At 40.7% G+C, this 24853-nt stretch overlaps 1 protein-coding gene across 1 annotated transcript; it reads right to left on the bottom strand.

Annotated features, from left to right (window-relative positions):
* Positions 1-1920: 1920 nt before the first annotated feature.
* dact3a (dishevelled-binding antagonist of beta-catenin 3a) lies at positions 1921-23346 on the bottom strand. Its single transcript, XM_056398373.1, has 3 exons — positions 22902-23346; positions 6891-7020; positions 1921-5673 (listed from the first exon to the last, which is right to left on the bottom strand). The coding sequence occupies exons 1-3, from the start codon at positions 23190-23192 to the stop codon at positions 4022-4024; spliced, it is 2073 nt and encodes a 690-aa protein (XP_056254348.1). The 5' UTR covers positions 23193-23346; the 3' UTR covers positions 1921-4021.
* Between the last annotated feature and the right edge of the window lie 1507 nt (positions 23347-24853).

Genomic DNA, 24853 nt, shown 5'->3' with positions numbered 1-24853 from the left:
CGTGCTCTCCGTTCCCAGAATTTAGGGCTCCTGTCTGTTCCCAGAGTTAAAAAGATGTCTCCTGGCTGCAGGGCCTATTCCTATTTGGCCCTTCTGCTCTGGAACAACCTCCCTGCTGATATCAGACTGTCTGACTTCATTCAGACTTTCAAATCTAAACTTAAAACATATTTTTATGCCTTAACTTTCAGTTAGCTTCCTATTCTTTTACAAACGCAGGCTTTGTAATGAGATCACTGTAAACTTTCTGAATATGCTTCATTCTAACCGTTTGCTTTTTCCCTCAAGCACATGAAGCGCCCAGGCTGTGTGCCTCTCTCTCTCCGTTTTCTTTCTCTATCTCCTCCCTGTTAATCTCCGCAGGTCCTCCCGCCTCCAGAACTGTAAAGTCTGGACCTGCAACTCCAAACCACTTACTGCCCCCATGATCCTGTTTAACATTTGCTGCTAAACCTGCTAAAGTTTTCTATAATTAATAATGATTATTATTAATGTTATTAGCTGTCATTACTATTTTTATCAGTATGAGCACTACAGTTGCCACTACATTACTATCGCTGTTACTACTATTACTGTCATTATATATATTGCTATCACTGTACATTCTTCTTGTCTGTGCTCTCTCTTCCTCTTTCTCTCTCTCTCTCTCTCTCTCTCTCCAACAAAACCGGTTGAGGGAGATGGCCGCCCATCCTGAGTCCGGTTCTGCTCGAGGTTTCTGCCTCTGAAAAGGAAGTTTTTCCTTCTGTCGTCTAGTGCTTGCTCTTGGTGGGAATTGTTGGTTCTCTGTAAACAATATTATAAAGAGAAGGTCTAGACTATTTGGAAAGTGTCTTGTGATAATGTTGTTGTGAATTGGCACTATACATATAAAAATTGACTTGACTTGACAAATAGTATTGCTAGTTGTAGAAGCAACAATAGTGGCATTGCCAAATATACTACAAAAAGTAGTAGTACTACTCATGATGGTTTTAACAGTAGCAGTCCTTTGACGTCTGCAGTGAAATGCTGCACATGTTTTATCAGTCAGTGGTGGCCAGCATACTCTTTTATGCTGCAGTCTGCTGGGGCAGCAGCATGTCCAACATGAATACAAAGAGACTGGATAAGCTGGAAAAAAAGGCTGGGTCTTTGCTTGGCAGGAGTCTGGACTCACTCAGGACTGTTGTGGAGAGACGTATGCAATGTAAGATGGAGGCCATCTTGGACAATACCAACCATCCTCTCCACAACATTCTGGCAGGACAGAGAAGCAGCTACAGCTGCAGCAAACGTCTCATCTCTGCGCTGCAGAACAGAGAGGTTCAGGAGATCATTTGTTCCCACTGCCATCTGGCTATACAACACCTCATTATCATTATTATTATTATTATTGTTATTATCAACAATGAGCTAATGGACACATGAATTTCACCTAGGGGATAAATAAATTATCTATCTATCAATCTATCTATCTATCTATCTATCTATCTATCTCTATCTAATAATACCTGAGTCTTTAGGATCATGAAAGTCTTATGACCAGGAACTTTTATTTTGGGACAATCCACTCTTCTTCGCTGACAGTTAAGAGAGTATTTTTAGGATCATTACTCTTAAACAAGCCAACGACCCGAGGACTCTTTAACCCCACCTCCCTCTGTCATTTCCCCCAGTTTCTTTCCCATATTTCAATCACTCAGCACTGACTGGTGTGTGTGAGTGTGTGTGTGTGTGTGTGTGTGTGTGTGTGTGTGTGTGTGTGTGTGTGTGTGTGTGTGTGTGTGTGTGTGTGTGTGTGTTTGTGTGTTTTCTCAACACACTGGCCATTTGGTAACACCTAGCTGGTAACACCTAGCATGATGCATTGAACAAGCCTCCACTGACAAAACTACTGGTTGATGTTTTTTTTCTAGAATGTTAAAAGACACACAAGTATTTTTATTTTGTATTTATTTATTTTATTTATTTGTTTTTTTCTGTCAAACAAATTTCATACAAAAAGAAGATAACAGTGAGTGGGCTGGTGCATGTTAAATGATAACAGCACTGTCAAATACTCAAAGTGACATTGAAACGTTAAATACATTCTTTGGGCACGCAATTTTTATTAGTCTGCAGGTGCCGTTATTGACATTAAAATAGTAGAAACTAACTTGCTACTAAACATTTTATATCCATCCTTCAAGAATAATTAGTTGCTCTTTCTAAAGTTGTTTACATCTTTCTGCTGTGGTATCTTCTTCGTTTGTGTTTTCTGCTACAGTGAAATGACAAAACATTTGACTTAATTTTGGTTGACAGCCGGTTCTTTCTCCAGTGAGATGTGTCACTATATCATCCATGTATTAAGGCACTTTGTACTGTAGTAACAATCCACTCCATCACAACTACTCATTTTATCTACTGTAGTCACATTCTCCCAGTCTGACCTTTATTTCTACACATAATATATTTAATAGCTGTATGTTTATGAAGAGAAACATGCAAGAAACATTAACCCTTGGTTATTTGTCTTAAGTTAGCCTCCTGTTTAATATCAGTCCCACTTAACAATCCCACTGTAACAGGTATGGATAATTTCAGCCAAATATAAGGGAACTGCGGTGTGTCTTAGCATTGTATATATCATTGTATTTTCAACAGTAAGTTTCCAGTTTGTACATGTGTAACTGTTGGTTGAGAGATCAATAGAGAGAAAATAGAGAATAGATGAATAGGAGAGAAAACAGTACAGGCAACTGGGAGAAATCCTACTTTTAAATGAAGGAAGAAAAACTTTTTAAACATGCATTAGACTTTTTAATGATCTGCATTAAAGCATTAAAATAATTAAATTAAAATATTCATCTAACTATTAACAATGTCCTTAGTGACAGAGAAAAAGTACAAAGAGACATGTCCTTAAGTTGCACTTTAGAGAATGTTCTCATACTTTCTTTTAGGTATGAACAGATTTTATGAGTGGTCCAGACCTGCCTTGCACTTGTTGAACGCAAAAATTATAATGCCTTTTAAATTTAAAGTTTAGGTGTGATACCAAAATTAACTGAATTAAAAACAAATAATTAAAATAAACTTAATTCAAAATGTGTACTGTTCTCACCATATCATCATCATTGCAATTTACTGTGACTCTTTAAAAAAAAAAAATTAAAAACTTTTTTTTATATAATAGACATTAATTTTCAACACATTTTTCAGCATCATAACATTTTCTTGATTTCAGTCATAGTATGGCCCTGCTCTGATGACACGTTGTTGAAGACTGTAATAATAATTTCTTTGAGTCAAACAATGTGACTGACACTACTACATTTGTTATGTTTTCAGTTGCTAATTCCTGACAGCACAAGTCTAAGCTCTGTAGCATGACATTCTTGTTTTTACTCTTGAGTAACATTTTTGTGAATGAAACATATCTATAACTTCAGCAATGTGGGGGTGTAGGATATGCTAATGATAAAGTTTTACAAACACAGTTGCTCATTAACTGGTGGCATTTGTCAGGTTGAAACGGGATTTGTTCAGTTAAAGCTTGGAGAATCTGCTTTATAACACTCATATGAACAAGCCATACAAGAAAACAAGACATGAGGAGTTTGAGGACTAACCTATCATGAAATAGAGTTCACTGTGACCTCAAAGACAATATCATAATGGACTATGATGTAGTCTTTCAGTGGGTGTATGCATATGGACGTATGTGGATATTTTGGGGCCAAATCTGGACAAATTAAAGTACCTCAAGCATGAGTCATCCATATTGTAGACTTCAGACTTTTAGTAAACTATACCACTTCCTATACAATTTTACATCTCATTTTTGAACAAAAAGGCTAATATGGTGATAGCTACTTTCTTCATTGTTTGTTAAGGCTGATCTAAAATCATCTAATCAGTTTACTCATCAATCATAGTAGTTGATTTTTTATAGTTGCTATTCACTATTTTATATTATATTCAGAATTTGTGGTCAATCATTTACATAGTCCAAAGCTCTACAGCTCACATTCCTTCTGTTTTGTCAGTATTTCACTTATACAGTGGTCATTACTTTCAGTGAACCAGTGCGGAAGCGCAGGATCTTCTTCTTTAGGGCATGTGAGGCCTTAATCTTGACAAAAGCCTTGGGCTGCAGAGGTGCTCCAGGTGGGGCAGGTGGTGATGGGAGGGAAAGTTGAGGGAGTAGTTGTTGGGGCCAAACCAGACCACCACTTTCATCTGAGTCACTGGACAAAGAGCTGGAATCTGGAGAGTCAGCCTCGCTCATGCTCGACTCAGACTCACCCTGGCCTGGATGAGAGTAGTCCTCACTAGGCTTACACAGTGGCACTTGATCCCTCTCTAAATGGGACTCCAAGTGTTGATGAGGGTGGGAGTGGTGGTTGTGGCTGCGGTGTTGGTAGGTACATGATGCATGTGTAGAATGAGTTTTGCGTGTGCGCCTTGCACAATGTTCCCTTTGGTTTGAGGCTGATGAGCCTTGCATGGGTGCCTGCATGGGTGGCTGGTCAGCTTCATCTTGGCTGAGCTCAAGGGTGGACTGCCAGCGCCGGTAGCCACCACTTCCCTGCTGTTGTTTCTTGCTCCTGAATTGACTACTGCGGCTTCCCCTTCCACCGCTTCCACTTCCTCCACCGTCCCTCTCTACCGTATTGTACTTGCGCTCTGGGACCCTTTGCAGGCTGTTCTCTGACTGAGACCTGCATGCCTTCTTCCCAGGCTTCCTGCTGGCACCACTTCTGTCTTCATTCAAACGACACTTCTTTGGGCCCCCTCGGCATTTTAAGGGTTGAATCTGAGATGCTGTTGGATTCTGTTCTTCGTGATGATGACCTCTTTCTGGAGAAAACATGCTTTGGTTGGTTTTGGGCACCACAGCGCCCTTGTGGGGGTTTGAGTGATGATGGGCATAAGCTCTGGTGGAGGCTCGGCAGGGCTGGGCTGGAATATACTCTGCGTTGACCAGCTGCTCATCAGAAGATGGTGGATGGTGAGGCTTTGACAGAGCTGGAGGGGAATTGTAGTTGTGGAAATGTTGGGCTGAATCAGGCTCGCTGTTGCTGGAGTCTTGATGGACTTGCAGCATACTGCAAGACACATAGTCTGGTGAAGTTGAGTGGGAGGTGTTAACCATGGAGGCCTGCCTCGCCTTGTAATAAATCCCTGGTTGACGCTTTACACTTTGCTGGAGGTGGTATGGGTGTGATGCATCTTCATTAGATTCTATTCCTAGATAACGTTCCTGATCCACTTCATAGCAAACCTGTGGAGCAGTTCCCTCGGAACACTGGGATGGAGTTGAGATAACTTGAACAGACACCTGCTTTGGTGAATGTTGCTCCTCCTTGTAGCATAAACTACTCTGCCTCACCACATTGACAGCTCGGGCATCATGTGCAAGGCTGGTGCGGGGCTTTGAAGGGCGTGTAGGTAAAGCTCGGCGTTGGATCAACCCATATATATAAGTCTCTACCTTTTGGGTTTGTTGATAATCTTCCTGACTGGGATCAACATCCTTCATCTCCCCAAATGTATCAGTAATCATGGCCTGTTTCGTTGGGTCTGCCAAAAATGATTCTTCTGTCTCTGTCTCCCCTGTCCCCTCAGGGGCTGAGAGGGAATGTGGGACCACAGGGTGGTAATTTGATTCAGTAGATCCATTTTGCTTGTTTACCAGGACCTCTCCTGACAAAGAGAGTAAAGACAATGAAAATGACCAGGATTATTTTTGCTGTTACCACTTCAGTAAGCATATTCTCCTTTTGATGAACAACACACATCCTCTGAGTTGAGGGTGTTGAGGTGTGCTTTCTGTCTGCCAAAACAGCTATATTATCGCTACAAAAGCTCTGTATTTCCAAAATACAAAACAATTACATGGCTTTGTACTAAGGATATGTGCTTAGTACAATAGTTAGTAGCTGGTAGCTATTACATGAGTACTCAGTAGTCACACCTGTACAGTTTTGTGACATTATTTTGGACAGTTATGATGCTGCCAGTTTTACTTTTAAAATATCACAAATATGGACTCAGAGCTGTTTTATAGCAATTATCAATTGGAAATTGTACATCTGTTATTGAAAAACAACACAACAGTCTTTACATGTTTATGAGATAAATGGCAAAATAGTACAGCTGAAAAATCAGTACATACCCATTTGGTGAATACCATTTATAGTTACTGTATATTCCACTCATAATACCCCCAAGTTAGTCACTTTCTATGCTACAGCAATTAATTTTCTTTCTGTGTACTCACACACACATTTCAAGCCATTTGTGATCTTACCAGACACAAATGTAGTTGAATAATGGTTATGTGTAACCAGCACCATGAGATTACTGCCTCAGTGTTGCAACTGATTGAAAGGATTGTCATTTTAAATCCTTGTGCACCCAGATGTGTGTCCCAGCTACTTTATAAAAATGGGCTTAGATGTGATGGAGGATGCTTAACCACCCAGGACGTGTAATAGATTTGTTTTCTTGATGTTTGTTTGCCAAACCCTAAACTGCAGACTTAATGACCACAGCAGGGAGAAAGAATCATTGGTCTTGATAATGACTGAGTTAATGAGTTATAGTGCACTACATGTATGTGTTGGTGCAACTACAGCATGAAATAACTAATGCTGACTTCATGTAGCATGGAGCTGATCCAGACTGTTAAATGAAGTCAGTATTAGAAAAATAATAATGAGTGATTAATTCATTTTGTTCAGAATCTGTATTCTACACACAGACAAAACAGACTAAGCTATTTCAAAAAGAGAGATAAATAACTGTTACAAAGTTCAAATCCTTGGTTTTTATGTTGTAAAATGAGCTGACACAGTGTCCACCTTCAAAGTGCATGCGCTTTGCTGTAAAATTTTTCTATTCAAAGTTAATGATTTTACCTGAACTGAGTTGCCTGTCCTCTGGATCAGTATAAGATTCTGCTGCTTTGACCTCAGTGTTCACGTTCAGCTCTGCCACCTGCTGTTCTAAAGATGATTTTATACCACAGGTAGTACACCGGACACTGTTCTGAAATACATAGAAAGAGACAGAGCACTAAGTCAAGAGTTTGCATTCTCTTAAAAGCATGATCAAAACACCCAACTGAACATGCAGACAAGAGACACATGTTTCTATTCTGAGGTCCTCTCCTTCTCTGTATTCATTCCAGTGCTTCACCACCCACTCTGTCATATTATAAAGTCCACATTCATCATTCTTCACTTCCATGAAAGTAAAGAAAACTGGTCCCTGTACACAATTTAATATTTGTATTGCATTCCATATAGATTTTACTTCCTACACAAAAGGGATCGGTAAAATATCAGTTTTGCTCTTTTGAGAAAACAATTGCAGCTAATTCTAATATCTAAATGCTAAAATGTGCTAAAACTGCATTGGAGGAATTATTTGAATCTCCCAAAATGAGCAGTAGAGATACAGAGAGCAACAACCTTCCCATTCACACTGGAACAATAACAACCCCTCCCATCCCCCACCCACAGACAGTGAGTCAGAACCACCCAAATGTAAGCTGAAGGATGGGAACAAATCCTGTTATTACACTTGAGGAAAAAAGGAGCAAAATTTGCATTACTGAAGATAAATATTTGTACTAAAGGACAGCTCTCATTCGTATTACTGTCACTGAATGAATTAGATTATTAGTCATTAGCAATGACACAAAGACATCAGATAATTCATGAGACACAGCAGTTGGTCATCTGGTTTCACAGCCCTCACATGTTTAACCAAACCCACATGTTTCACATTTGAGATGTTTTCACAAATTCCAAACCTACCCTTTGCAGAAAATCCATTAATGTCTCCCTATGGATGATTAATTCAATGTATTTGTAGCACTACTTTCACACAAAAGGACTGTTGTAAACCAATAAACGATGGAATGACATTATACAAGTACTAGTTAACCTTTTTTTTTTATCTCCTGCAGGGTTTGCTGAGGTGTATCACTTCTGAAAAATAGTAGCTGCACTATAAAACAAAGTTTAAGTAAAGGTTATATATAAACTCAGTTGGGAAACATCTGTAGTACTTGTAGTACTTCAGTTGGACTGCCAACAATTAATGGATAAAAATGGATAGCTGTTGCTGTTGGAAATTTTCAGTAAATAGCTGAGGAACCCGTCCCAAACTTCAGATCCAATTCAATTTTCCAAACACCTGAACACCTGAAACCAGAAAAGAAGCTGTTTGGCAGAATGAAGAAAGAAAGAAGAGAATTTGGTGGGTGATGGGGTGAAATCATTGAACAGCAGAAATGCTTTTAAGTCCAACTCAAGTTTCAAGTCCGTAAGAGCCTGTCAGCTGAACATTGTCTTTTCAAACATGTGCTGGTCAAGGAAGAAATGGAAGTTTCTCCCATCTCCACATAAAATCTCTAGAGCTCAGCCAGAGGGACCATCTTTGTTATGAAGGCCCTGATTGCTCATTCTGGCTGAGTGGCCACTTCTAGAAAAAGTCACGGTTGTTCCACACTTCTTCCATTTAAGAATGATGGCGGCCACTGTGCTCTTGGGAACCTTCAATGCAGCAGAAATGTTTTTGTAGCCTTTGTAGTCCATATGACTTGCGTTGTTGCAGAAGGAGCCTATCAAATTTTTCACAATTTTGACGGGATCATATTTTTATTTACGATTAACACATCATTTGTAGCTATGATCCCAAGTTTCGTGTCTTTGGCTCATTCTACCTCTATGCAAATTGAGCAAAGGCTTAAGATTGCACATCTTGATGAATAGGCCCCGCCCACTTTCATCAATCAATATGGCACTTCAGATTTTGCTTAATATTCAGAGCCAGAACATGTTTACCAATTTTAGTGAAAATCTGTCCACCAGACATTTTTGGTATTTGTTGGCAACACTAGATGTCAGGCTCAAAATACTTTGGTAGGCCAGTTCCCTATCAACGCTTGAAGATATCTACCCTGATTTATGATGATTGGACAAATAGTTGATGAGTTAAGGCTCAAGATATTTTGGTTGATGCCAGCCATGTTTTTTGACCAATCTTGGTCATTTGTAATCTCTCAAATTTGGTATTGCTAACCTCAATATTCATAAAGTTCTATTCATTTTACTGTTTTCCACATTATGCTAATTAGCAACAAATCTATCCAGGGCGACTTTTATGGTCCAGAGGCTTTTTTGTAGAGCACCATGAGTTGGACATGTGTGTCAAATTACAAGTCAATCAGACAAACTGTATGAGGGGCATGACCTGTCAAAAATATGATTTCAAATCCTTGATTACAGCACCACCATGCGATTGGGCTAATACTTCTTGAGCAGGTAATGCTCATCATTTCCAGTCATTGGTCACTGTGTGCTCTCAGTAGGCCAATTAAAGCAGCCATGCATCGTAGCAACCATCGGACACCACGCTCACAAGTCAGATTTCCTGCTTGAACTGTGTGGCGATGGACAACATGTATTGCATGTTTCTTTACACTCTTAATTGTGTCCACTGTGTGAAACCTGAGACCACGCAACAAGCACAATTTATGTTCCTGTATATCAAGTGTAGAGGAGAAAATGAAAATGTCATGTAAATCAAATGATGATTGTCCCTCCAGGGATACTTCCTGTTTTCAGTAGGTGGCACTGTGACTATAACTTCATATTAGCATGCAGATGTCTTCAGGGTGAGACTATCATCAAACAAGCAAAATTTTGGGCAGACTGAGGAATGTACAGCCATGGCCAAAAGTTTTGAGAATTACACAAATATTAATATTCACAAAGTCTGCTGCCTCAGTTTTTATGACAGCAATTTGAATATACTCCAGAATGTTATGAAGAGTGATCAGATGAATTGCAATTAATTGGAAAGTCTCTTTGCCATGAAAATGAACTTCCACAAAAACATTTCCACTGCATTTCAGCCCTGCCGCAAAAGGACATGCTGACATCATGTCAGTGATTCTCTCGTTAACACAGGTGAGAGTGTTGACGAGGACAAGGCTGGAGATCATTGTGTCATGCTGATTGAGTTAGAATAACAGACTGGAAGTCATCATTGCTTTGCACAAAAAGGGCTTCACAGGCAAGGGTATTGCTGCTAGTAAGATTGCACCTAAATCAACCATTTATGGGATCATCAAGAACTTCAAGGAGAGAGGTTCAATTGTTGTGAAGAAGGCTTCAGGGTGCCCAAGAAAGTCCAGCAAGCGCCAGGACCGTCACCTAAAGTTGATTCAGCTGCGGGATTGGGGCACCACCAGCTTGCTCAGGAATGGCAGCAGGCAGGTATGAGTGCATCTGCACACACAGTCAGGCAAAGACTTTTGGAGGATGGCCTGGTGTCAAGAAGGGCAGCAAAGAAGCCACTTCTCTCCAGGAATAACATCAGGGACAGACTGATATTTTGCAAAAGGTACAGGGATTGGACTGCTGAGGACTGGGGTAAAATCATTTTCTTTGTGACAGCCGATACTTTTGTCATTCTCAAAACTTTTGGCCACAGCAGTATATTTGAATTATAGCAACTTCCTTTCATGACTGTTGTTTCAAACTGTTGTTTTTGCACTGTCTACCGCTGGGTTAACCAAGATAAAGTGAGCTAGAGTGCTGTATTACACAACGGATAAAGTCAAACAGGCTACCACTCAGGACTCATGGATATCATGATTGATTAGAATTAAAATTAGATCTAATGAAGCTGTCTTCACTTGAAGAATAGTAGTTGCAAATAGAAGAATTTCCACTATGTACTTCGTTTGACATTCAAACTAAACTCAGTCTGCTTCACAAGACTCTTCAACACATAGGAACATAAGATTGAACGTGTGTGTGTGTGTGTGTGTGTGTGTGTGGGGGTAGGTGGGTGAAAAATTAAGATGTGCTTATGTCAGGCATGCACTTTATAAAAGGACCTGTGTGTGGGTTTTAGCATCAATTTATGTAAGGCTGCTGACTCAATGGCCACTTGTTTCCCTCCCATGAGTGCACGTTCATGCACAACATGCCCATGCCTTTGCATAGACTGACATGCAGTTATTCATGAATGCACACATACACTCCCAGAGTACTATTGAAGCCTTGCACTGTAAAATCTATAGTTGGACTGTCAGTGGTTCTGCAGGATGATTTGATGGTTCTGCAGGAGTCCCAGACAATTAAAATTCTGTACAGTCAAGTTGACTTCAGCAACAAAAACACACTTGGCAGGGAAACACGTTTGTGTGCAGAGTTAGCAATGTTTGTCATAATCCCTTAAATAAGCACCATTTGTTCTTAATTATAGGGTTAGTCTTGTTGGGTCTATGCTCTGCCTCATGAGCGGGACACCAAAATGTTGGACCTTCGGTTGTTTGTCAATTTATTGGCTATCATAAATTAAGAAAATATTAATATTAAAAATATAAATATTAAACTTGTTGCATGTACTTCACTCCTCATGTCTCAATCTGTACAAAGGACGTTACTTTTAGTTGCATTAATGTCATAGACACTTATCCTGACACTGACCTCAGTCACTGCAGGTGTCCCTCAAAAAACCTTTTGAAGCTGTCATGACTGGCCAAAATAACCTCACACTGATGGTTTAAAACCCTAATTTGTCCCCACAACCATAGCAAGACATACAAACATGTACATGCCCTAACAGAAGTTAATCTGTGATAAAGCTCTGTGCTTCTGTGTTTGGCAGTATAAATTGCATAATGTTTTGTTTTGTATTGCCTCTTACCATGTTGAGACTTTTATTTTGGAGGTTAATAATCCAATTCATGGAGATGGTGTTTGTGTGTTTCTGTCTACACATATATATATATATATATATATATATATATAGACAGATTATGCCTGATTAAAGAAGACTACACAAGATGTTGGTAAACAAAGAAACTACTCAAAATGGCCACTGAGACTACCTGGTGAGTGGGGGAGGGAAGGTGTGAGTTTCTTTGTTAGCCTAGTTTATGTAGTCTAAAGGTACCAGCTGGAGGGAGAAGGTTAGCTGCATGCAGGTTCTAGAACTGAGGGTTACGGTTAGGGTTAGTTACAGGTATGTATGTAAACATGCAAGTACTCAATTAATTATACGAGTAACCACAACCTAAGCAAACATTGCAACAACAAAACATTAACCAACATGTACATGTATATTAACAATGGTCAAGAGTTCTGCTGCTTAGCTGTGCTAGGTGAGGTTAGGCCCAGTCAGTTAACTTTACCCAGACTAATGGCGCCTGAACTGAATGTGCATTCTACAAACAAGCTCTCTATTTTCACATTAATGGATCTGACAATAATGTACTTATTTTGGCAACAGATTTGATTTGTTGTTTTCTCTGCATGGTATAATGTGATTGTGCACAGTTGGATGGTGATTTCATGTTTACACTAGCCTAGTAAAGACAAATAAGATAAGCCATGAAATTTATAGTTGATACAGGATATTATTAATTAGGAATGTAAGGGTGTGATGCAATTTGAAATGTAAACTGAAACATAAGCCAGTTTGACACATGAGCACAGATAAATAGATACACTACCTGTGTATTAGTGGATGGGTATGGGGGTAGGGAATTCTGTCTCAATGAAAGGTAATTTCATAGTGGTGGACTTGCAGTTGTGCTGCATTTGTAATTACTGTTTATAGCAACATTAGACAAAAAATATTTAAGACATGGCAACGTGAAACGTCTGATTCAGCCCCTGGTGAATCTGAGGACTAGTTAGGCCCAGAGACTCCCTACAGTGCCCAGAGCGTGCAGGCACCATGAGCAACACTCCAAAGTACACCAGAAAATGGCCCGGTTTTGTGGCCTGCCACCAACAAAGAGTCAGTGTGGTACCAGTTCAACAAAGATGGACCCCAGAGGCCAGTGAGGAAAATTATAACAGCATGAACACTGACCCTGACAGAATGGTTGAATGCACCACAGACTACATTAACTTAGGGCTGTGCAATTAATTGAATTTCGATTTCGGCTCCCAACGATCACCAAAATAGTACAATCGAGAACAAACGATTATTTTGCATGTTCTGTTTTGCAAGAACACTCTTATTTTGTCTTGCGTTCTGAATGACACGCGAAAAAGGTGTCTTTTTAATAAATGAAACACGTTCCCAAAGTCATGTGAAATAATCGTGTTACATAATCGTGATTTCAATATTGACCAAAATAATCGTGATTTTGATTTTTTCCATAATCGTGCAGCCCTACTTTAACTTCTGGAAACTGTAATATCAGCAACTACTGTACACTGCTTTCCAAACAACAGACCCTGGATAAATAGTAACATTAAGACCCTCCTCACCCAGAAAAAGGAGGCCTTCAGGGATGCAGAAAGGAAGAAGCTCAGGTGTGTGCAACATGAGTTGAAGAGGAGAATAAAGCAAGCAAATAAGGACTACAAAAGGGAAGCAGAGAGCAAGCTGCAGCACAAAAACACCAGATGTGGAAGGGGATGAGGCCCATCACTGGCTATAACGAGAAGAACAGCCAGGCAAAATCAGTTGATGTTCTACAACAGATTTGACACAGCTTGACCTGTTCTCTCTCCCACTGCTTCAACTGCAGCTTCTCCTACGCCTCACAACCGACACTGAAGCTGCAACTCCCTCCACACTGGGGTCAAGTCTCCTGTCCTTTACAGTGGAGGAGATGAGGGTGGGGCTCAAGAGGCTATGTTCTGGAAAAGCAAGATGTGTGTGTGTGCATGTATGTGTGTGTGTGTGAGCTTCCAAGGCTGCTTAAGGACTGTGCAGCCCAGCAGGCTGAGCCTCTCTGGAGGAGGATCTTTAACTAAAGTCTACAAACAGGGAGGGTCCTGGTCCTGTGGAAAACATCATGTCTTGTTCCAGTACCTAAAATAGGGTGACTGACTACAGACTGGTGGCCCTCACATTACACATCATGAAGACCCTGCAGGGGCTGCTTATTCTTAAAGAAAGTTCGAATGGATGGGGGTGGATCCCTGCTTCACATCCTGGATTGCGGTTTACCTGACAAGACGACCATAGTACGTCAAGCTGGGTAACTGTATCTCAGGTGATGAGCAGCACTAAGGCTAAACACAGGATCTTTCTGGCTCTATTCCTGTTCACTCTGTATACAGTGGACTTTACATACAACTCTGAGTCTTGCCACATCCAGAAATACTCGGATTAAAACAGCTGTTGTGTTGTGTATCAGGAATGGGAAGGAACAGGGGTACAGGGATGTAATGATGGCCTTCACTGAATGAAGTGACAAGAACTGCCTCCTTCTGAATACCTCCAAAAGCAAGTAGACGGTCATTGATGTTCTGAGGTCTAGGCACCACCCTTCAGCCAGTCGACATTCAAGGCAAGGACATTGATTTTGTGCGCACTTATAAATACCTAGATGTGCACCTGGTCAGTAAACTGGACTGGTCCCTGAAAATGGATTTCATCTATCGGAGGGGGCAGACCTGGCTCTTTTTTCTCAGTAGTCTCAGGTCTTTTAAATTCTGCACATTTTATCAGTCAGTAGTGGCCATTGTCCTTTTTTATGCTACAGTCTGCTGGGGCAGGAGAATGAACACAAGGAGACTGGACAAGCTGTTCAAAAAGGCTGGGTCTGTGCTTGGCAGGAGTCTGGACTCACTGAGGACTGTGGTTGAGAGATGCATGCAATTATGCAAGTATCTATCTATCTATCCATCTATCTTATCTATCTAGTTAACACTATCCACTAGTTTCAAGACAAACTGTACTCAATAATGAATGTGTCTGAATATTAATATTGAAAATTTTGCTTAAGCCTTCGCAATGGTGTGTGCTGATCCATTTGCAAAATAAGCACAGTCTGTAAGCCTAGTTTCAGTGTGAATGAGGTTTTCCTGAATTTCTAAGTGTACATTCCTCTTAGTACCACCCACCAAGCATAGCAAGTTGTTGTAGCTTCAATGACAAGCTGGTCACAAAGAAGCAAAGGTTCTCACTTAGAGACTTGCAGTATGTTGGATAACAGCACAAACACACTGAAAATACATACAGTACACCCCAATACCAAATGAGCACATGCGCTCAGTCCAGGGAAGCCACAGTATTTAACTGTTGACCACTGGAGCAGTTGGGCATTTCAACAGCAGCTGCTGAGGAGGGGAGAGTGTCTCTGCTTACTTTCCTCATCTTTTTTTGCCAGCTGCTCTGCTGTTTAAAGAAGCAACTCTACACTCATGATCCTGTACCTCTATCATCACTTCACTATCATTGTGACTTCACTAATGAACAACATGTATTTATTTGAATTCTGAAGAGTTCAGATTTATACCTGATGCTGTTATTGAGGTCAACCAACTGCAAAAGCCTCGGCTCTTAAAAATTGTTTATACATGTGTATGTATAGGTGTTTCTGCATGTACACTATTACGTACAGTATATGGGTGTATACCATATGGATATGCTATGTATGTATGAGTATGTATGCATGTATGTTCATGTTATGTAAACATTTATGAACATGTTATTCGTGTTAGCTAATGATGCAGATACAGACATAATATAAAAACACACGTATAAAAACACACACATATATTTATAATAGGGTATGATAGGGGTTTTTGTGATATGACTGCTATCTGATAGTGTGAGGATATAGTAAACATATAGAAAAGAATGAGATAGAGAGACACACACACACATACACACACACATTGAATCAACATTTCAATGCACCCTCTGATTAGTACCTTGACATAAACAATGCCACAGTGAAGGTTGTCCTGCCTCTCCAGCAGCTGTCAGCTGTCACATGCTTGTCAGCAGCTCCTGCTGAGGGATAAATACATTTACTCCCTCATACACACACAAACATGCATTCCTTCTTTCCCTGGCTCTGTTTTTTCTGCATCACAGACAGGAGGTTTTTCTCTTCGTTCCTTCACTTTTTTCATCTCATCCACACCATGAACACATATACATACACAGGCAGGCATAAGGGGGAACTGCTACAGAAGGAATAAAGTCTAAATAGCGTTACAAAAGTGGACGTTTAAATTAGTCTGTTATGTGTCAAATGAAACATCAAACACATGAAAAATTAAATTTTGGCCCTTGATAGAGCTAAACCAAGAAGATCACCACGAAAACTTTGTGAGACATACAGTAACCTTAGTGAGGACCCCATCTTAAGCCCCTTTTCTACTGGTCAAAAGACTTGCTAACATCAGGCTTTTTGTCAGCAATGGAAAAGGGTACAATCAGTATTCAGTTCGGGGTCAAGTGACAGTGGACGTGGGTATTTATTGGCTCAAACTCCAATCTGCACTTATGTAAGCAAAAAACCTGGGTCAACAGTTTTCCGTGCTGTGACGGTGTCACCTGCCTAACACGGTACTGTTAAACCAGAAACACCACGGCTACACTGCACTCGGGGATGAAAGAGTGAGCACAGCCCCAAAATAAGTTTTAAAAATACATTGATCGAAGCTCTCACACGTAGGCTCCAACATTGACAGGAGCACCAACCTGAGGTGACGATCCATTTTAACAGTCTTTATGTGTGTTTCTGCTCTGTAACTGCATGTGATGACATTGCTCCCTGCAGTTTTGTGTGTCCTCTCAGGCAAACCCGGCTAGCAGTGTAAAGGGAGTCAAGCCTTTTTACCGGGTTTATCCATGTTTGCTAATTATGGTGTAAAAAGGGTATTAAAGGTATTAAGGGGGGGATGTGACGGCCCCTGCCACCCTGCCTGCCTGCTACTTTTGTTCTGCTACTAGTTTTGCAGATACTGGGAGTTAGCCAATAGGTGGTGCTTGGAGGGTCATCTGTTCTACTTGCCCATCTAGGCGGAGCTTCCAGCAGTCATGAGAGACTGCCCCTCTGGCAGTCTAAGGGCTCTATTTTAAAGGTCCAAAGCGCATGGTCTGAAGCGCATGGCTCTAGTGCGTTTAGGGCATGTCCATGTTCACTACGCCAGGCGCATGTTTCAAAAGGGTTGTGCTTAGTCTTTTAATTATTCATGGGAGTGTTTTGGGCACAACATCCAATAAACCAATCAGAGTGCCATCTCCCTTTCCCTTTAAAAGCCAGGTGTGTGTGAATGATATCATGGGAGAAATAAAAAGCTTTATTCACATAATATCACTCAGTGGAAACACAGACCATTCGTAATTGAGTTTTGTCATCTTTTCTAAGAAATCTCTTATATTTTGCACAAAACTGCAATGGAAGCCCGGTTACTGTGTGTGAGTGAGTGCGTGGTATTAAATCACTCTGTTCCTTGATTGTAGTATAATTTTAGTTGTAGTTAATGTTTGTTGTGTTGTTGTTGTGTCAATATTTGTTAGTAGTGTGGAGTAATAAATGTTTTAACCCTTTAACACTGAGTGTGTCATGGACGACACATTTGCGCAGGCGCACTTTGGATTACCCTAACTCTGTCACGGTTTGAGCAATCGGAAAAATTCCAACGGTTTCTGAAAGCTAAGACCTTGCGTTTTATAGGCATATAGGTGTCATTACGGTAATTTCACTCCCGCCTCTAGGGCTTATATATATAAGCCCGGGAAAGTGCCCTTTCTTTACCGGAGAATACAGAGATAGCAGAGTGGAGAAATACAGCTAAGTTTTGATTGAAAAAGATGGTGCTCCTGTGTAACAAAACCTCTGCGGAGGTTCACAGCTGGGTGTGAGGACGAAGGAGCAACCGAAGGAGCAACTTCTGGGGAAAAAAGGTAACGTTAGCCGAGTTGAATTTCTAAGTTGAATTTCTGAATGAATGAAGCTCTCTCTAACTTTTCTCTATCTAGTTTTTACTTTCTTTACGTTATTGTATGTGTAAATCGACGCTTGTATTGCGTGGTGACTTTTTTAGAACAGTGTACCAAGTCTGTAAGTTTGTAGTATGTGTGTATTTGTACTTTTTATGGATAAATGTGCGCTTCATGCACTATGAAATATGGCGCATGCATTGTTTGTTTGGTGACTTTTTAGAATAGTGCAACGTTACGTTACCAAGTCTTGTTTGTGTAACAAATTATTCTGTGTGTTATTATATGCACGTGTCCACCACATTTTTATGTTTTGATGAGCTATTAGATAATTGAATTCCTCTTCGGGGATGAATAAAGTTCTATCTATCTATGTATCTATCTATCTATCTATCAGAGGTCACATTCAGGGCCGTAGAGGGAGAAGCAGTGGGGATGCTGGAGGCTCCGGTGACGGTGTTAGAGGCCGTAGCCACTCACCACATCATCAAAGGTGGAAGACTGAGGCAGAGCCTGATGATGGAGTCCCTCAACCACCGAGGTTCAACCCCAAACGCACCCCAGGTGTCCAACCCCCTCTCAATATGGGAAACCCACCACCAGGTGAAATCTTTTCCCACTTTTTTGATGCTGCAGTTTTCATACTCCTCTGCGAAAACACCAACAAGAATGCAGCCAAAAACCCGGAGAAAGGGAAAAAGTTCATCTGGACTGATATAACTCCAGATGAAATGAAGAAATTCATTGGCATGTTGCTGTACATGGCAGTTTTGAAACTGCCGAAGATTAGTGACTTTTGGCGTCAGCAAACAATTTTCCATGTTCCATTCCCCGCCACCGTCATGTCCCGAGACCGGTTCATGGCCATCTTGTCTAATCTTCATTTGAGTGACCCAGAGAAAAATGAGGAAAATGACAAGAAAAAGGGCACAGAGGATTATGACCACCTCCACCGAGTCAGACCTCTCATGGAGGTGCCTTGCGTGAATTGCAAGGCCATCTACCACCCAAGACAGCACCTTGCAGTCGATGAGAGGATGGTTGGGACCAAGGTCGGGCTCAGCATCAAGCAGTACATGAAGGCCAAGCCAACAAAGTGGGGGCTGAAGTTTTTTGTGCTTGCTGACATGAACGGCTACAGCAATGACTTCATGCTCTACACGGGCAAGTCCAAGTGGGCATCAGGGAAGGGGCTCTCATCTGATGTTATAGCAGGACTGGTCAACAAAGACTATCTGGGGTCTGGATACACAATATACACGGACAATTTTTACACCAGCCCCCTCCTCTTCCGACACCTGAGGCAGCAGGGATTCGGAGCTTGTGGGACCTGCAGGTAATGTGCAATGGCTGCTCACTGCTCCTAGTGATGTGTATCATATATAGTATGGGTCAAATACAGAGAATAAATTCAGTGTATACAAGTACTATGAAATGACAAAGTAATCTTCTTCTTATACAGGCAGGGAAGAGTTGGTGTCCCCACCACCCAAGAAAATGCATTCACGAGGCAGCATCCGGTGGATCAGGGACAGAGATCTTCTGTTTGTGAAGTGGATGGATGTGAGAGAAGTCTCCCTGTGCTCCACCATCCACCCAGTCTACAGTGGGGACACAGTGGAGCGCTGATCAAAGACAGGTGATGGGCCACAACAGAAGATCTCTGTCCCCAGACCCACCTCAGCAACAGAGTACAACAAGTACATGGGGGGAGTAGACACATCAGACCAGATGATTGGCACAAACACTGTCCACCGGAAAACGAGGAGATGGCCTATAGAATATGTGTAATTTCCAAAATGGTGACTGTTTCCTTTAAATATAAGTGCTAACCATCAGTGTTAACTAGATCATATATACTGTACATTTCATGATATTTATCTGTAAATTGTTCATTTAAGACAGACTTCGAAAAGGGAACTTATCCTCTAAGGACTGACTGTGAATGAGTTTGTCATTCTCAAGTCTCTCTAAGTGATTAAAAAAAAGAACAGGATACAGAATGAAATCAATGTCTATAACAGAAAGAGGCTAAAAATTTTAAATTTGCATATATTTAAATGTAATCTAAGGGTCAATGTCTTTTTCTCTTAAATCTCCCTCTAGACAAATACTCAGCTGGTGATGATTAGAGGACAATCATGTGGTTCAGTTGTTTTGTGCTTATGCATTACAGCGTTTGGTTGTTGTTTTTCAAAGTTTCTTTATTTGTTCATAAAATATACTGCAAGAGAACTTCAAGAGAGGCGCAGCATGAAAAAAAAAAATTAAAATAACTGTAAACTTCTCGTTAGCTAAATTCAACTTCTTAGACCCACTGCAAATCACAGTGCAAGTGTCTTTGCTAATTTCAGACTGACGCAGTAATTTTTCCATCCAGCACCTACATTGTTTAAATAGCAAATACATTTGCGCTCATCTGTGGGGGGACATGGGAATGTGGGTCTGAAAATGAGGTGTGGTCAGGCACATTGTTGGCACACTGCTATCTTGAGGCAGCAGAAGGTGAACGACCAACAAAAACCTAGTCTGAAGTCAGTGGCGCAATATTTTAATGTTATTTTAAGGGTGCATCTTACACATCTTACTGTCTTGTCACAAGAGAGTAAGATGTGCCAACACAGGCAGGCGCAGAGTGAGCTGAAAAGGCACATGATATATAATCCAAGTAGAACAAGAAAATACAGCTCACAGAAGGTTGGAGCATTATTTGTGGCATATTGTATGTTGCACTAATTTGTGCCATTACTTCTTTGTAGAGCTGTGTGCAGCGCACTGATTCACTCAGCCCTTCCTTGCCCCTCAAGGCCACATAATAAGGCAAAATCACTTTTTTGCTGATTTACGCTGTTAAGAGTTCACTATTAATGGTGCACAGTGAAGATTTAATTTGGTGTCCAACTCACTTTGATCTGTTCAATAATTATTTGACTTAAGTAAATTTGCACAAAAACGCCTTGCAGTGTATTATATTATTATATGGGATTTCGTTTTATATTTAAGAAGCAAAGCTAAAGATGATAAAAATGTTTTAAAAGGAAGTTTTAAAAAGACATACAGTGCGGGGGGGGGGGCTTAGCTGTCTTTATAGTGTCTGAGGTGACGTTTACTTTCTCACTTTGAAGACGTAAAAGTAAATGTAATAGCTACATAGCCTACTCCAAATATTTTACAAAGCCCAACCTGCAAGATCAGTAAGACAACATCCATGTCTGCCGTCAGTCCCTTCTCTTTTATCAACACTGTCCACCGAGGGAAATTCACACCAATGGTAATCTGTATTAGTCCTCGCTGTTGATTACTTTCTTTTTTAGACTGTGACCCTTCCTCTGAACACAGAATGTGTTGTGATTGTTGCATGAGTCACAGTTTCAGTTTGGAATGTTTCACTGAAAACATGTAATAATGATGATATGATTTTTGTTGGGGCTTATACCAAACAAGCACGTTACACCTTTAGAGAATATGATTTATAGGCTAGTGCATCTCTGTTGCACCACAATGCATAATTTATAGTACATTGTCAATGAGAAATCGTGCTGAATAATCTTGATCTCAACATTGATCAAAATAATCGTGATTATGATTTTTGCCATAATTGAGCAGCCCTACTATCTGGTGCTTATTTGAGCCTCCAGATGTGTTTGCAATGTACATATAGCCAACAGAACACCCTCACTGGTTGATACACAAAGCATTATAACCGACGTACAGCTCGGGAAAGTCACCAAACTCAGGTATACTAAGGAATACAGAGAGATTTACCTGTAGCTGATAGGCTTGATCAGTATTGTGTGAACTTATTTGGCAACTGCTTCAATGTAACAGATGTTTACATATAAAGGTCCTACACTCCCACTTCAAAGAACTCAATGTGGCGTTTAATATATTAATTGTTACACTTCGTTGAGCAAAAAATTTAGGCCAGAAACACACTGGATGTGTGGCGTGGGCTGCAGAACGTCTTGGTTTTCATTTTGCTGCCCATCTTAATGGGTTAGAGCGAGCAAACTGCCTGTGTAACACGTCTCGCGGCTGCGTCGCATGATCTAAATGCGTGACACGCGCATCAACAAGCAAAAATAAACAGGAAAGAGACCTGTTTACAGTCAGTTTTATGTAATGTTGCTGGTATGATGTCAATATGACATAATCCATAATAGCTGTCTATGTCTAGGCTGAATCTGAATATGTCACAGCCATGAAAAATTACAAATATATTTTTTAACCATTTTAGCTGCTTCATCTGCTGCATCCTTTTTTCAGGAAAACATTTGTCTCACTATTGCTACACAAAGTTAAAAGCTTGTATCCTCACCAACCCTTGGGGAAACTGCAAGTATCCTGGATCATATCAGTTTCATTATATGCTTAAATTTTTTTTTCAATTCCAATAATTTACAAAATTTTCATTAAGCACATGTGCAACTGTGTTCTTTGGTTGGGGCTGTACAACTCCTGCAGAAACCAAGTGAAAAATACACACGTCTCATTTTATTGTTGTAATTAAAAATCAAGTCAGATGGCATCCAGTCTTGTAGCTCTGCTTCACTATCTCAAACTGCAGATGTTATTTCAGTGCTACATTGTGAATTTTACTGATATTATGTTGAAATTTCGGCAGCAATGTCATTTGCCTGCTTGAGGATCCAAACCAGTCTAATCTGAGGGTTGTCTTTCATATTTGTGAGCATCAACCGCTGAGGACATTAAGCTGATGGAAAACAGGCCCTAAAAGTATTATGTCTACCATAAAATAGGTTACTTTATGTTGTTTTCTACCAAACGTAGAAAAAGTTAATCTGGAAACACTGATGTTGATTTTGAAATAGATTTCAAAGAGTCCCAAATTGTTGATGCAATCTACAGTGTGGCAGTCTTCATGAAAAAACAACAGGGACCTCCAAGAAGAAACTGAAAGACGTAATTAACCCCTTACTAAATATGAAGAAAAGATCCCTGTCTGATGTCACTACCCCGACTCTGCACACTCCTCTGCCCACAACAAACGTAAAGGCCAAGTCATATGTGACAACGCAAAACCTTCTGATAAAACCAAACCTAATCAAGCAGAAGGGTTTTTTCAAATAAGTATCACTTCGTCCTTCAATTGCAAACACATCGGGAAACAGACAGGCAGGATATTGATTTTACCAACTTCAATACCAAAGAACCATCATCAAGCAAACAGAACTTACATTTGGGAGTCCGAGGCCATTTTCGTTGGACGCGTTGCCGTTTGGTGCGTCCAGGGCGCAACATGCCGACCGTAGGGCTCCCCAAGGCGGACGCCCAGGAATTGGAGCGTCCCCGAGGCAGAGGGCGCTCAGCACCCTGCATTCTTGCCTCTGTTTGAGCAGCTCTAACTCACACAAACCGGCCAGACTGGCCTCCAGCCGCTCCTTATTTCGACTGCGCTCCGCTTTCATGGGCAGAGAAAACGCTGGGAACATAACTGCAAAAGAGCCTGGTAGCTCAAGTAAAGACATAAAGCCTCCTGTTTTCTTTTACACTTTCCCAACAAAGGGAGGATAAATACATCCACCAAAGACTTGAATCGCTCCTCTTAGTCCCTGGTAACCTACAATGAAGCGGCATCGGCTGTAGGCTTCTGCTGAACTCACCGCTTTCGGACTCGAAACAATTCCCCCCACCCCCACTCGAGCTTGCGCTCTGCTATACACGAAGCCTTTACTTGGCTCTGCCAGACACCCACCCTCAGACACCTGAGTCCACTTTTGTCTCATATAACTCTAATGCTAAGATCAATAGAATACCAAACAATCTATCACTCAAAGATTTGCAACATAAACACACCGTCCATAATGTAATTAAAGAGTGATAGAATATTGGTGTGTCTGTGTTCAGCAGTAAGAGTGGAATTTTCTTTACTGTGATTCATTTCAGTCATTTCAGTATCAACAATGTAATTTTATCAACATTGCATTTATGTCCACTGCCTCTAAAGATAGATGGAAACATACAGAGGCACTGAAAGAAGTGCAGGATATGTGATGGGATATGCAGAATATATATATTGTAGATATTCAACACACCTGTGGCAGGCAAATCCAGGAAATGATGGTAAATATTAGCAAATGTGAATAATGAACAAAAATGCTATTTTCCAGTGATTTTGGGAAAGTAATCTAGAGCAGTCTGTATAGATTTAAAGCTAAGCACGCCACCCAGTGGTTGTGACTATGAACATTTCAAAGGTGCTATATTTATATTTATCAATCAGTAGTGGTTGGTTTCCTTCTTTATGCTTTTTTTTATTACATGAACACAAGGAGACTGGACAAGCAGGTAGAAAAGGCTGGGTCTGTGCTTGGCAGGGGTCTGGACTCACTCAGGACTGATGTGGATAGATGCATGCACTGTAAGATGCAGGCCATCTTGGATAATACCAAGCACCCTCTCCTCAACATTCTGGCAGGTGAAATGTCTCATCTTGCTGCACTGCAGGACTGAGGTTCAGGAGATCCTCAGCCAAAGGAAGTGGCTGAGGTAAAGTGGGCTAATTTTATTGAATTTTGTGTTTTCTTTATTCTTTATTATGTGTCTGCAATGCAATACCATTGAAGGCATATATTATTAGTGTGAATGCTGAGGCAAACATTCAGTTTATTGGTGGGATTGCTGAACGAAGTAATCCCACTCTATGTTGTTGTCAGGTCAAAAATGTTTCTCTTTATTAGTGTGAATGCAGAGACACACTATTGTTCTTCAAATCTTTATTATTATTGGTGGGATTGCTTCATTCAACAATCCCACTATACGTTGCTATCAAGTCAGAAATGTTACTTTTTATTATTGGTGGGATTGCTTCACTCAGCAATCCCAATATATGTTGTTGTCAGGTCAAAAATGAAACAAACCAGCACTGTGTAAGTTTGTGTGTTCATGTCACATGTTCATGTGAGCTGTGTGTCTTCGGCTGCACACAGGTGATGCTCGTTAACAGCCTGATTGATCTCCATAAGTTTTACAAGCGCAGCCAGACACACACACACACACACACACACACACACACACACACACACACACACACACACACACAAACAGTCTGTCAATGGACTCCATTTAAAATCGCTGCATAGGCCACATTTTTGGCATCACAGACAAACAATTTATATGACTGCGATCA

Source organism: Seriola aureovittata, chromosome 15, assembly GCF_021018895.1.
Source record: "Seriola aureovittata isolate HTS-2021-v1 ecotype China chromosome 15, ASM2101889v1, whole genome shotgun sequence".
NCBI lineage: Eukaryota > Metazoa > Chordata > Actinopteri > Carangiformes > Carangidae > Seriola > Seriola aureovittata.
Note: the sequence above shows the minus strand (reverse complement) of the source record. Positions and strands in the feature narration are given on the sequence as shown.